Raw genomic sequence first — 14,892 nt, forward strand, 5'->3', positions numbered from 1 at the left:
GAGTTCTAAATGGGGTCAGTGCTAATGTGGGGTGGATCTGAGTTCTATATGGGGTCAGTCCTAATGTGGGGTGGATCTGAGTTCTATATTTTTTTTATTTTTATTTATTTCACCTTTATTTAACCAGGTAGGCTAGTTGAGAACAAGTTCTCATTTGCAACTGCGACCTGGCCAAGATAAGGCATAGCAGTGTGAACAGACAACACAGAGTTACACATGGAGTAAACAATTAACAAGTCAATAACACAGTAGAAAAAAGGGGAGTCTATATATACATTGTGTGCAAAAGGCATGAGAAGGTAGGCAAATAATTACAATTATGCAGATTAACACTGGAGTGATAAATTATCAGATGGTTATGTACAGGTAGAGATATTGGTGTGCAAAAGAGCAGAAAAATAAATAAATAAAAACAGTATGGGGATGAGGTAGGTGAAAATGGGTGTGCTATTTACCAATAGACTATGTACAGCTGCAGCGATCGGTTAGCTGCTCAGATAGCAGATGTTTGAAGTTGGTGAGGGAGATAAAAGTCTCCAACTTCAGCGATTTTTGCAATTCGTTCCAGTCACAGGCAGCAGAGAACTGGAACGAAAGGCGGCCAAATGAGGTGTTGGCTTTAGGGATGATCAGTGAGATACACCTGCTGGAGCGCGTGCTACGGATGGGTGTTGCCATCGTAACCAGTGAACTGAGATAAGGCGGAGCTTTACCTAGCATGGACTTGTAGATGACCTGGAGCCAGTGGGTCTGGCGACGAATATGTAGCGAGGGCCAGCCGACTAGAGCATACAAGTCGCAGTGGTGGGTGGTATAAGGTGCTTTAGTGACAAAACGGATGGCACTGTGATAAACTGCATCCAGTTTGCTGAGTAGAGTGTTGGAAGCAATTTTGTAGATGACATCGCCGAAGTTGAGGATCGGTAGGATAGTCAGTTTTACTAGGGTAAGTTTGGCGGCGTGAGTGAAGGAGGCTTTGTTGCGGAATAGAAAGCCGACTCTTGATTTGATTTTCGATTGGAGATGTTTGATATGGGTCTGGAAGGAGAGTTTACAGTCTAGCCAGACACCTAGGTACTTATAGATGTCCACATATCCAAGGTCGGAACCATCCATGGTGGTGATGCTGGTCAGGCGTGCGGGTGCAGGCAGCGAACGGTTGAAAAGCATGCATTTGGTTTTACTAGCGTTTAAGAGCAGTTGGAGGCCACGGAAGGAGTGCTGTATGGCATTGAAGCTCGTTTGGAGGTTAGATAGCACAGTGTCCAAGGACGGGCCAGAAGTATATAGAATGGTGTCGTCTGCGTAGAGGTGGATCAGGGAATCGCCCGCAGCATGAGAAACATCATTGATATATACAGAGAAAAGAGTCGGCCCGAGAATTGAACCCTGTGGCACCCCCATAGAGACTGCCAGAGGACCGGACAGCATGCCCTCCGATTTGACACACTGAACTCTGTCTGCAAAGTAATTGGTGAACCAGGCAAGGCAGTCATCCGAAAAACCGAGGCTACTGAGTCTGCCGATAAGAATACGGTGATTGACAGAGTCGAAAGCCTTGGCAAGGTCTATGAAGACGGCTGCACAGTACTGTCTTTTATCGATGGCGGTTATGATATCGTTTAGTACCTTGAGCGTGGCTGAGGTACACCCGTGACCGGCTCGGAAACCAGATTGCACAGCGGAGAAGGTACGGTGGGATTCAAGATGGTCAGTGACCTGTTTGTTGACTTGGCTTTCGAAGACCTTAGATAGGCAGGGCAGGATGGATATAGGTCTGTAACAGTTTGGGTCCAGGGTGTCGCCCCCTTTGAAGAGGGGGATGACTGCGGCAGCTTTCCAATCCTTGGGGATCTCAGACGATATGAAAGAGAGGTTGAACAGGCTGGTAATAGGGGTTGCGACAATGGCGGCGGATAGTTTCAGGAATAGAGGGTCCAGATTGTCAAGCCCAGCTGATTTGTACGGGTCCATGTGGGGTCAGTGCTAATGTGGGGTGGATCTGAGTTATATATGGGGTCAGTGCTAATGTGGGGTGGATCTGAGATCTATATGGGGTCAGTCCTAATGTGGGGTGGATCTGAGTTCTATATGGGGTCAGTGCTAATGTGGGGTGGATCTGAGTTCTATATGGGGTCAGTCCTAATGTGGGGTGGATCTGAGTTCTATATGGGGTCAGTCCTAATGTGGGGTGGATCTGAGTTCTATATGGGGTCAGTCATAATGTGGGGTGGATCTGAGTTCTATATGGGGTCAGTCCTAATGTGGGGTGGATCTGAGTTCTATATGGGGTCAGTGCTAATGTGGGGTGGATCTGAGTTCTATATGGGGTCAGTCCTAATGTGGGGTGGATCTGAGTTCTATATGGGGTCAGTCCTAATGTGGGGTGGATCTGAGTTCTATATGGGGTCAGTGCTAATGTGGGGTGGATCTGAGTTCTATATGGGGTCAGTCCTAATGTGGGGTGGATCTGAGTTCTATATGGGGTCAGTCCTAATGTGGGGTGGATCTGAGTTCTATATGGGGTCAGTCCTAATGTGGGGTGGATCTGAGTTCTATATGGGGTCAGTCCTAATGTGGGGTGGATCTGAGTTCTATATGGGGTCAGTGCTAATGTGGGGTGGATCTGAGTTCTATATGGGGTCAGTCCTAATGTGGGGTGGATCTGAGTTCTATATGGGGTCAGTCCTAATGTGGGGTGGATCTGAGTTCTATATGGGGTCAGTCCTAATGTGGGGTGGATCTGAGTTCTATATGGGGTCAGTCCTAATGTGGGGTGGATCTGAGTTCTACATGGGGTCAGTGCTAATGTGGGGTGGATCTGAGTTATACATGGGGTCAGTGCTAATGTGGGGTGGATCTGAGTTATATATGGGGTCAGTCCTAATGTGGGGTGGATCTGAGTTCTATATGGGGTCAGTGCTAATGTGGGGTGGATCTGAGTTCTATATGGGGTTAGTCCTAATGTGGGGTGGATCTGAGTTCTATATGGGGTCAGTCCTAATGTGGGGTGGATCTGAGTTCTATATGGGGTCAGTCCTAATGTGGGGTGGATCTGAGTTCAGTGCTAATGTGGGGTGGATCTGAGTTCTATATGGGGTTAGTCCTAATGTGGGGTGGATCTGAGTTCTAATGTGGGGGGTGGATCTGAGTTCTATATGGGGTCAGTCCTAATGTGGGGTGGATCTGAGTTCTATATGGGGTCAGTCCTAATGTGGGGTGGATCTGAGTTCTATATGGGGTCAGTCCTAATGTGGGGTGGATCTGAGTTCTATATGGGGTCAGTCCTAATGTGGGGTGGATCTGAGTTCTACATGGGGTCAGTGCTAATGTGGGGTGGATCTGAGTTCTATATGGGGTCAGTGCTAATGTGGGGTGGATCTGAGTTATATATGGGGTCAGTCCTAATGTGGGGTGGATCTGAGTTCTATATGGGGTCAGTGCTAATGTGGGGTGTATCTGAGTTCTATATGGGGTCAGTGCTAATGTGGGGTGGATCTGAGTTCTATATGGGGTCAGTGCTAATGTGGGGTGGATCTGAGTTCTATATGGGGTCAGTGCTAATGTGGGGTGGATCTGAGTTCTATATGGGGTCAGTCCTAATGTGGGGTGGATCTGAGTTCTATATGGGGTCAGTCCTAATGTGGGGTGGATCTGAGTTATATATTTTAGTTGAATCAAATATTTAAACCATTGGCAGAGTTTTATACCATTTGCCAATTTTTGATATGTAGAAAAATGAGGTGATTTTTGTATAGTCATACGATACGTGTTATAGAAAAGTACAATCTTGTGTGAGTTCATCTCTGCAGATGATCTATCAGATCAAAATACAGGTTTTTACCAGGGGGGTATATTTTGGCATTGTCTGGTAGAACTATATTCATACCAGCCATTTTGGCGGGTGGTCAAGAGTATTTGGGAGCATTTATTTTTTTCTCAATTCAATGCCCAAAATGACCCCAGTCAGTAGTATGAAGGGTAAATCATGGTTTTCATGTATGGTGTTGAGTCATCATGGTTCGTTGTGACCCTCCTGTTGTCTCCTCTCTCAGAGTTTCTCCATGGCAGTCTACCTGGTCAGACAGCAGACATCCACAACCCTGCTACAGAGACTACGAGCCAAAGGCATCCGCAACCCAGACCACTCCAGAGCTCTCAGTAGGTGGCTCTCTGATATTAGATGGTGCTGCATGGTCCCATAAACCAAGTGAGATTGTGACAGTGATATTGTGTTGTCTCTCTCTACAGTCAGAGAAGTTAACAGCTGACAGTGATTTTGTGTTGTCTCTCTCTACAGTCAGAGAAGTTAACAGCTGACAGTGAGATTGTGTTGTCTCTCTCTCCACAGTCAAAGAGAAGTTAACAGCTGACAGTGAGATTGTGTTGTCTCTCTCTCTGCAGTCAGAGAAGTTAACAGCTGACAGTGAGATTGTGTTGTCTCTCTCTACAGTCAAAGAGAAGTTAACAGCTGACAGTGAAATTGTGTTGTCTCTCTCTCCACAGTCAGAGAGAAGTTAACAGCTGACAGTGAGATTGTATTGTCTCTCTCTCTACAGTCAGAGAGAAGTTAACAGCTGACAGTGAGATTGTGTTGTCTCTCTCTCTCCACAGTCAAAGAGAAGTTAACAGCAGACCCTGACAGTGAGATTGCGACCACCAGTCTACGAGTCTCTCTACTCTGTCCGGTACGTACACTCATTTACGTTTGAGTAATTTAGCAGACGTTCTTAATCAGAATCGATCAATCAGTGATCAACTTGGGTAAAAGTAGGTAGATTAGGTAAAACAACCACATCACAATCAGAAGTTCTGCTACAAACAGCACAATACTCATCCTTCTGTTTCCTGTTTCCTGTCTAGCTGGGGAAGATGCGTCTGATGATCCCGTGCAGAGCGCTGACGTGTTCCCACCTCCAGTGTTTTGACGCTACTCTTTACATCCAGATGAATGAGAAGAAACCCACGTGGGTGTGTCCTGTCTGTGATCAGAAGGCCCCCTACCAACACCTCATCATCGACGGGTTCGTTCTGCTTCACCTCTCTGGGGATGCTACACATTGTATTGCATTGCAGTACAGTATCACACACTATTTCTGAACCCCCGTGTTTGTGTGTGTGTGTGTGTGTGTGTGTGTGTGTGTGTGTGTGTGTGTGTGTGTGTGTGTGTGTGTGTGTGCCTGTCTCTCTGCAGGTTGTTCATGGAGATCCTGAACAGCTGTGAGGACTGTGATGAGATCCAGTTTAAAGAGGACGGGAACTGGTATCCCATGAGGTCAAAGAAGGAGGTCACAGAGGTGTCTGCTTCATTCAACGGGGAGGACGGTAGGTGGTGATTCCTACCGATAAATCTACTATAATTGAGAATTTCAACAAGCATTTCTCTACGGCTGGCCAAGCTTTCCTCCTGGCTACCCCAACCCCGGTCAACAGCACTGCACCCCCCGCAGCTACTTGCCCAAGCCTCCCAGCTTCTCCTTCACCCAAATCCAGATAGCAGATGTTCTGAAAGAGCTGCAAAACCTGGACCCGTACAAATCATCTGGGCTTGACATTCTGGACCCTCTTTCTAAAATTGTCCCCCGCCGTTGTTGCAACCACTATTACCAGCCTGTTCAACCTCTCTTTCGTATCGTCTGAGATCCCCAAAGATTGGAAAGCTGCCGCGGACATCCCCCTCTTCAAAGGGGGAGACACTCTAGACCCAAACTGTTACAGACCTATATTCATCCTGCCCTGCCTTTCTAAGGTCTTCGAAAGCCAAGTTAATAAACAGATCACTGATCATTTCGAATCCCACCGTACCCTCTCCACTATACAATCTGGTTTCAGAGCTGGTCATGGGTGCACCTCAGCCATGCTCAAGGTTCTAAACGATATCATAACCGCCATCGATAAGAGACAGTACTGTGCAGCCGTCTTCATCGACCTGGCCAGGGCTTTCGACTCTCTCAATCACCTTATTCTTATCGGCAGACTCAACAGCCTTGCCTTCTCCAATGACTGCCTCTCCTGGTTCACCAACTACTTCTCTGATAGAGTTCAGTGTGTCAAATCGGAGGGCCTGTTGTCCGGGCCTCTGACAGTCTCTATGGGGGTGCCACATGGTTCAATTCTCGGAACGACTCTTTTCTCTGTATATATCAATGATGTCGCTCTTGCTGCTGGTGATTCTCTGATCCACCTCTACGCAGACGACACAATTTTCTGTATACTTCTGGTCCTTCTTTGGACACTGTGTTAACTAACCTCCAAACGAGCTTCAATGCCATACAACTCTCCTTCCGTGGCCTCCAACTGCTCTTAAATGCAAGTAAAACTAAATGCATGCTCTTCAACTGATCACTGCCCACACCTGCCCGCCTGTCCAGCATCACTACTCTGGACGGTTCTGACTTAGAATATGTGGACAACTACAAATACCTAGGTGTCTGGTTAGACTGTAAACTCTCCTTCCAGACTCACATTAAGCATCTCCAATCCAAAATTAAATCTAGAATCAGCTTCCTATTTCGCAAACAAAGCCTCCTTCACTCATGCTGCCAAACATATCCTCGTAAAACGGACCATCCTACCGATCCTTGACTTCGGCGATGTAATTTACAAAAAGCCTCCAATACTCTACTCAGCAAATTGGATGTAGTCTATCACAGTGCCATCCGTTTTGTTACTAAAGCCCCATATACTACCCATCACTGCAACCTGTATGCTCTCGTTGGCTGGCCCTCACTACAAATCCGTCGCCAAACCCACTGGCTCCAGGTCATCTATAAGTCTTTGCTAGGTAAAGCTCCGCCTTATCTCAGCTCACTGGTCACCATAGCAACACCCGTACCACGCGCTCCAGCAGGTATATCCTACTGGTCATCCCCAAAGCCAACACCTCATTTGGCTGCCTTTCCTTCCAGTTCTCTGCTTCCAGTGACTGGAACGAATTGCAAAAATTGCTCACTTTAAACATCAGCTATCTGAACAGCGAACCGATCGCTGAAGCTGTACATAGTCCATCTGTAAATAGCCCATCCAACTACCTCATCCCCATACTATTTTTATTTACTTTTCTGCTCTTTTGCACACCAGTATTTCTACTTGCACATCATCGTCTGCTCATCTATCACTCCAGTGTTAATTTGCTAAATTGTAATTACTTCGCTACTACGGCCTATTGCCTTACCTCCTCACTCCATTTGCACACACTTTATATAGACTTTCTCTATTGTGTTACTGACTGTATGTGTATATATTCCATGTGTAACTGTGTGATGTTGTTTGTGTTGCACTGCTTTGCTTTATCTTGGCCAGGTCACAGTTGTAAATGAGAACTTGTTCTCAACTGGCCTACCTGGTTAAATAAAGGTGACATTAAAAAATAATAATAATAATTGACAGAGTGAAAAGAAGGAAGCCTGTACAGAATACAAATATTCAAAAAAATGTGGCAAAGCATTTCACTTTATGACCGAATACAAAGTGTTATGTTTGGGGCAAATCCTATACAACACATTACTGAGTACCAGTCTACAATACAACACATTACTGAGTACCACTCTCCAATACAACACATTACTGAGTACCACTCTCCAATACAACACATTACTGAGTACCACTCTCCAATACAACACATTACTGAGTACCACTCTCCAATACAACACATTACTGAGTACCACTCTCCAATACAACACATTACTGAGTACCACTCTCCAATCCAATACAACACATTACTGAGTACCACTCTCTAATACAACACATTACTGAGTACCACTCTCTAATACAACACATTACTGAGTACCACTCTCCAATACAACACATTACTGAGTACCACTCTCCAATACAACACATTACTGAGTACCACTCTCTAATACAACACATTACTGAGTACCACTCTCTAATACAACACATTACTGAGTACCACTCTCCAATACAACACATTACTGAGTACCACTCTCCAATACAACACATTACTGAGTACCACTCTCCAATACAACACATTACTGAGTACCACTCTCCAATACAACACATTACTGAGTACCACTCTCCAATACAACACACTACTGAGTACCACTCTCCAATACAACACATTACTGAGTACCACTCTCCAATCCAATACAACACATTACTGAGTACCACTCTCCAATACAACACATTACTGAGTACCAGTCTACAATACAACACATTACTGAGTACCACTCTCCAATACAACACATTACTGAGTACCACTCTCCAATCCAATACAACACATTACTGAGTCACACTCTCCAATACAACACATTACTGAGTACCACTCTCCAATACAACACATTACTGAGTACCACTCTCCAATACAACACATTACTGAGTGCCACTCTCCAATCCAATACAACACATTACTGAGTCACACTCTCCAATACAACACATTACTGAGTACCAGTCTACAATACAACACATTACTGAGTACCACTCTCCAATATAACACATTACTGAGTCACACTCTCCAATCCAATACATTACTGAGTACCACTCTCCAACACAACACATTACTGAGTACCACTCTCCAATACAACACATTACTGAGTACCACTCTCCAATACAACACATTACTGAGTACCACTCTCCTATACAACACATTACTGAGTACCAATCTACAATACAACACATTACTGAGTACCACTCTCCAATACAACACATTACTGAGTACCACTCTCCAATATAACACATTGCTGAGTACCACTCTTCAATAAAACACATGACTCATTACCAAATGTCAAATTCAAAATGTCTAATTTATTTATATAGCCCTTCGTACATCAGCTAATATCTCAAAATGCTGTACAGAAACCCAGCCTAAAACCCCAAACAGCAAGCAATGCAGGTGTAGAAGCACTGTGGCTAGGAAAAACTCCCTAGAAAGGCCAAAACCTAGGAAGAAACCTAGAGAGGAACCAGGCTATGTGGGGTGGCCAGTCCTCTTCTGGCTGTGCCGGGTGGAGATTATAACAGAACATGGCCAAGATGTTCAAATGTTCATAAATGACCAGCATGGTCAAATAATAATAATCACAGGCAGAACAGTTGAAACTGGAGCAGCAGCATTGCCAGGTGGACTGGGGACAGCAAGGAGTCATCATGTCAGGTAGTCCTGAGGCATGGTCCTACTCTCTCCAATACAACTCATTACTCAGTACCATTCTCCAATCCAAAACAACACATTACTGAGTACCACTCTCCAATACAACACATTACTGAGTACCACTCTCCAATACAACACATTACTGAGTACCACTCTCCAATCCAATTCAACACATTACTGAGTACCACTCTCCAATACAACACATTGCTGAGTACCACTCTCCAATACAACACATTACTGAGTACCACTCTCCAATCCAATACAACACATTACTGCGTACCACTCTCCAATCCAATACAACACATTACTGAGTACCACTCTCCAATCCAATACAACACATTACTGAGTACCACTCACCAATACAACACTTTACTGAGTACCACTCTCCATATGTTCAAGCACAATTATTGCTGCATCATGTTATGGGTATGCGTGTCATCAGCAGGGACTAGGGAGTTTTCTATGTTAAAAATAAATGGAATGGAGCTAAGCACAAGAAAAATCCTAGAGGAAAACCTGGTTCAGTCTGCTTTCCTACAGACACTGGGAAACAAATTCACCTATCAGCAGGACAATAACCTAAAACATAAGGCCAAATATACACTGGAGTTGTTTACCATGATGACATTGAATGTTGCTGGCCTAGTTACTGTTTTGACTTAAATCTGCTTGAAAATCTATGTCAAGACATAAAAATGGCTGTCTAGAAATTAGCAACAACCAACTTGACAGAGCTTCAATAATTGTTCAATTGAATAATGTGCAAATATTGTACAATCCAGGTGTGGAAAACTCAGAGACTTTGATTACAGCTGGGAGTGTTTCTCTCTTAGAGACTTACCCAGAAAGACTTACAGCTGTGATCACTCGTAGAGACTTACCCAGAAACACTCACAGCTGTGATCACTCGTAGAGACTAACCCAGAAAGACTCACAGCTGTAAATTGGTAGGTTTCCAAACAGCATTCCTTCCATCTATAGCATTTCTTAATGTTACTCAGTTCATTTGGCTTTGATGCCTCATGATTGAGTATTGCTCTGTTCAAGTAGACTGTGATTTTGCTGTGGCCTGATAGGGGTGTCAGTGACTGAGAAACGCTCTGAGAGACTCTGTGTTGAGGCCAGTGATAAAGTAGTCTACAGTACTACTGCCAAGAGATGAGCTGTAGGTGTACCTACCATAGGAGTCCCCTCGAAGCATACCATTGACTATGTACATACCTCTCCCTGTCTCTGTCTTTCTCTCTGTCTCTCTCTGTCTCTCCCTGTCTTTCTCTCTGTCTGTCTCGTGTCTCTCTGTCTCTGTCTCTCTCTCTCTCTCTTTCTGCTATAGACTCGTGTCGGACAGTAGAATCAGAGCACCACAGGAACAGCTCATCCCACAGCAGTACCAATAAGGTGGTGGTGATTGATCTGACTCTAGACAGCTCTTCAGATGACGATCTGGATGATGAGCCTCCTCTCAAGAGGGCCTGTCCCTCCTCCTCGCTGTCCCCTGCCTCGCCGCCTGTCAGCAAGGGGTATGTCCAATCACAAAATCCTACAAATACAATCTGTCCGCTGTTTGTTTTGGGGCGACTGGACACCAGCCGGACTGTTCTGTTTTCTTGTCTCTCTTATGTCGGTCTTTTACACCCTGTTCTGACCTGGTGTTCTCCCCACAGCGTGTTGAACCTCCACAGCCAGGCGTCTCCGGTGGCCAGAGCTCCCAGCATGCCTCCTGTTGAGACCAGCTATATCCCCCCTCCACCCCCCCTCATACAGGACTACAGCCACTACTACCACACCCCCAATGACCTGGACCTCAACTTCTTCTCATTCCTCCAGGGAGACAACCATCAGGTAATGACTTCACAGGAGACAACCATCAGGTAATGACTTCACAGAATAGAACCATCAGGTAATGACTTCACAGAATAGAATCATCAGGTAATGACTACACAGAATAGAACCATCAGGTAATGACTACACAGAATAGAACCATCAGGTAATGACTACACAGAATAGAACCATCAGGTAATGACTTCACAGAATAGAATCATCAGGTAATGACTACACAGAATAGAATCATCAGGTAATGACTACACAGAATAGAATCATCAGGTAATGACTACACAGAATAGAACCATCAGGTAATGACTACACAGAATAGAACCATCAGGTAATGACTTCACAAAATAGAACCATCAGGTAATGACTTCACAGGATAGAACCATCAGGTAATGACTTCACAGGATAGAACCATCAGGTAATGACTTCACAGGATTGACCTGATGATGATGAATATGACCTGGCAACTCCTCTTTCTCTGTCTCTCTCTCTCTCTCTCTCTCTCTCTCTCTCTCTCTCTCTGTCTCTGTAGCATTACAACATGGTGGTGACCCTCCCTCCTCTCTCTCTCTGTCTCTGTAGCATTACAACATGGTGGTGACCCTCCCTCCCTCCCTCCTCTCTCTCTCTCTCTCTCTCTCTCTCTCTGTAGCATTACAACATGGTGGTGACCCTCCCTCCTCTCTCTCTCTGTCTCTGTAGCATTACAACATGGTGGTGACCCTCCCTCCCTCCCTCCTCTCTCTCTCTCTCTCTCTCTCTCTCTGTAGCATTACAACATGGTAGTGACCCTCCCTCCTCTCTCTCTCTGTAGCATTACAACATGGTGGTGACCCTCCCTCCTCTCTCTCTCTGTAGCATTACAACATGGTGGTGACCCTCCCTCCTCTCTCTCTCTGTAGCATTACAACATGGTGGTGACCCTCCCTCCTCTCTCTCTCTGTAGCATTACAACATGGTGGTGACCCTCCCTCCTCTCTCTCTCTGTAGCATTACAACATGGTGGTGACCCTCCCTCCCCTCTCTCTCTCTGTAGCATTACAACATGGTGGTGACCCTCCCTCCTCTCTCTCTCTCTCTCTCTCTCTCTCTCTGTAGCATTACAACATGGTGGTGACCCTCCCTCCTCTCTCTCTCTGTAGCATTACAACATGGTGGTGACCCTCCCTCCCCTCTCTCTCTCTGTAGCATTACAACATGGTGGTGACCCTCCCTCCTCTCTCTCTCTCTCTCTGTCTCTGTAGCATTACAACATGGTGGTGACCCTCCCTCCTCTCTCTCTCTCTGTCTCTGTAGCATTACAACATGGTGGTGACCCTCCCTCCCTCCCTCCTCTCTCTCTCTCTCTCTCTCTCTCTCTGTAGCATTACAACATGGTAGTGACCCTCCCTCCTCTCTCTCTCTGTAGCATTACAACATGGTGGTGACCCTCCCTCCTCTCTCTCTCTGTAGCATTACAACATGGTGGTGACCCTCCCTCCTCTCTCTCTCTGTAGCATTACAACATGGTGGTGACCCTCCCTCCTCTCTCTCTCTGTAGCATTACAACATGGTGGTGACCCTCCCTCCTCTCTCTCTCTCTGTAGCATTACAACATGGTGGTGACCCTCCCTCCCCTCTCTCTCTCTGTAGCATTACAACATGGTGGTGACCCTCCCTCCTCTCTCTCTCTCTCTCTCTCTCTCTCTGTAGCATTACAACATGGTGGTGACCCTCCCTCCTCTCTCTCTCTGTAGCATTACAACATGGTGGTGACCCTCCCTCCTCTCTCTCTCTGTAGCATTACAACATGGTGGTGACCCTCCCTCCTCTCTCTCTCTGTAGCATTACAACATGGTGGTGACCCTCCCTCCTCTCTCTCTCTGTAGCATTACAACATGGTGGTGACCCTCCCTCCTCTCTCTCTCTGTAGCATTACAACATGGTGGTGACCCTCCCTCCTCACTCTCTCTGTAGCATTACAACATGGTGGTGACCCTCCCTCCTCGCTCTCTCTGTAGCATTACAACATGGTGGTGACCCTCCCTCCTCTCTCTCTCTCTGTAGCATTACAACATGGTGGTGACCCTCCCTCCTCTCTCTCTCTGTCTCTGTAGCATTACAACATGGTGATGGCAGCGGCGGCCTCTGCCTCAGAAGACCATGACCTTCTCCTCAACCGCTTCCTGCCGTATAGCTCCTCCCAGATGTTCCTGGACCAACCAGGGACCCCCGGGGGCGGGTCTAGCGCCCTGCCAGCAACCAATGGGGGCAGCAACAGCGGGAGCAGCTCCAGTCTTGTTTCATCTAATAGTTTAAGAGAGAGGGATGTAGAGAGGGATGGAGAGCGGGACAGCCAGTCGAGCAGGTCTGATGCAGCAGCAGCAGTCATATATGGCTCCATACCAGACGTGATCTCGTTAGACTGAAGGGAGGCGGGGGATCGTCCACACAGAACGGAAAAACAACTTGAGGGAGGAAATAGAAACGGAAGGGGACAAATAAATAAAAAGTAGGAGAAAACAATGCTATGTACAGAGAGGAAAATTCTATTTTCAATTTGACTTATTATATATAAGCTCCCGACGATTACGATGATGATGATGAGTAACTTCAGTTGATATTTTTCTGTGGATACTGAAGATTTTTTCACGGCCTCTTCCTTCACGTGCCCCTGACCTTTTGTACTTCGTTCTTACTGTTTTATTTCAATATTCCACGTCAACGGCATTATTTTTGTCTCAAAACATGTTTGGACTTGTGCTTCAGAGCGAGAAGAGGAATCTGTCCGTTTGTTTCGGAGCAAGAAGAGGGATCTGTCCGTGTGCTTCGGAGCGAGAAGAGGAATCTGTCCGTGTGCTTCGGAGCGAGAAGAGGAATCTGTCCGTGTGCTTCGGAGCGAGAAGAGGGATCTGTCCGTGTGCTTCGGAGCGAGAAGAGGGATCTGTCCGTGTGCTTCGGAGCGAGAAGAGGAATCTGTCCGTGTGCTTCGGAGCGAGAAGAGGGATCTGTCCGTGTGCTTCGGAGCGAGAAGAGGAATCTGTCCGTGTGCTTCGGAGCGAGAAGAGGGATCTGTCCGTGTGCTTCGGAGCGAGAAGAGGGATCTGTCCGTGTGCTTCGGAGCGAGAAGAGGAATCTGTCCGTTTGTTTCCTCATCACTGTAGAGTTATTTTTCCTTTTTTTTTAAACGTTCATTCTTACTGTGGTCAATAATATTGTATTTAATTATTTTCAAGGTATTATTTATTAATATGCTTTCAAGTTCTGTTGGATCCATGTGTGCTGTGTAAAAAGCATTCCCTATGCTCCATGTTGTTGATGTCACTAGGATCACACAGGCTAGCCTGGCTGCTGTCTGTCTGTTGTCGTGGAATGGTAGCACTGACAGACTGGTACCCAGGCTGGTTATAGATCCACTACTGTGGTTTCTCTGGTTGGTGTGCTCCCTCTCTCATCTCTTTCATTTAGCTGAGGAAACTTTACCGCAGCGTCCTTCCTTAGTTGTTTTCACATTAAATAAATATTATTAAAATAGTATTGAAATTGGCATCATAGTTACACACAGCAAATGTTCATTATGGGGGGGGGGGGGGACAAAATGATTTCAATCCAGTGTATTACTACCTTGTTAAATGTAAGCACTTCTATTTTCATGCAGGGTGTATCTTTGACTCACTTTTTCACCGAGTCATCCAAGGAAAACAAAACCCCAAGTATATTGACGTTGCATTTGGAACAGAGAACAAACTGCATGGCTTTTCATGCCTGCTATCTCTGTCAGTCTCTCCTCGCTCTCCTCTCACTCACCAGAGTCCAGTAGCTCTATAATGTGTGGTCTGATTTAGAGTGGTCAGTGTGACTGTGCTACAGTTCCTGTTGAATGCCTGACAGAGACGGTCTGTGACAGCAGCATCACGCGCCGCATCCACACTAAGGGGCCGACCCGAACGATACTGTGATGGCTTGGGGGTTTTCTT

At 46.0% G+C, this 14,892-nt stretch overlaps 1 protein-coding gene across 1 annotated transcript in view; it reads left to right on the forward strand.

Moving 5' to 3' along the window:
* LOC139376739 (E3 SUMO-protein ligase PIAS1-like) overlaps window positions 1-13,589 on the forward strand; it is a 30,172-nt gene extending 16,583 nt beyond the window's left edge. The window contains exons 7-13 of the mRNA XM_071119633.1: window positions 4,056-4,161; window positions 4,615-4,688; window positions 4,864-5,024; window positions 5,195-5,325; window positions 10,440-10,626; window positions 10,771-10,948; window positions 13,033-13,589. Coding sequence (XP_070975734.1) covers window positions 4,056-4,161; window positions 4,615-4,688; window positions 4,864-5,024; window positions 5,195-5,325; window positions 10,440-10,626; window positions 10,771-10,948; window positions 13,033-13,344 — 1,149 coding nt within the window. The 3' untranslated portion in view covers window positions 13,345-13,589. The remainder of the gene's footprint in view (window positions 1-4,055; window positions 4,162-4,614; window positions 4,689-4,863; window positions 5,025-5,194; window positions 5,326-10,439; window positions 10,627-10,770; window positions 10,949-13,032) is intronic.
* The last annotated feature ends 1,303 nt before the right edge of the window (window positions 13,590-14,892 follow it).

Source organism: Oncorhynchus clarkii, chromosome 2 (genome assembly GCF_045791955.1).
Source record: "Oncorhynchus clarkii lewisi isolate Uvic-CL-2024 chromosome 2, UVic_Ocla_1.0, whole genome shotgun sequence".
Lineage (NCBI taxonomy): Eukaryota > Metazoa > Chordata > Actinopteri > Salmoniformes > Salmonidae > Oncorhynchus > Oncorhynchus clarkii.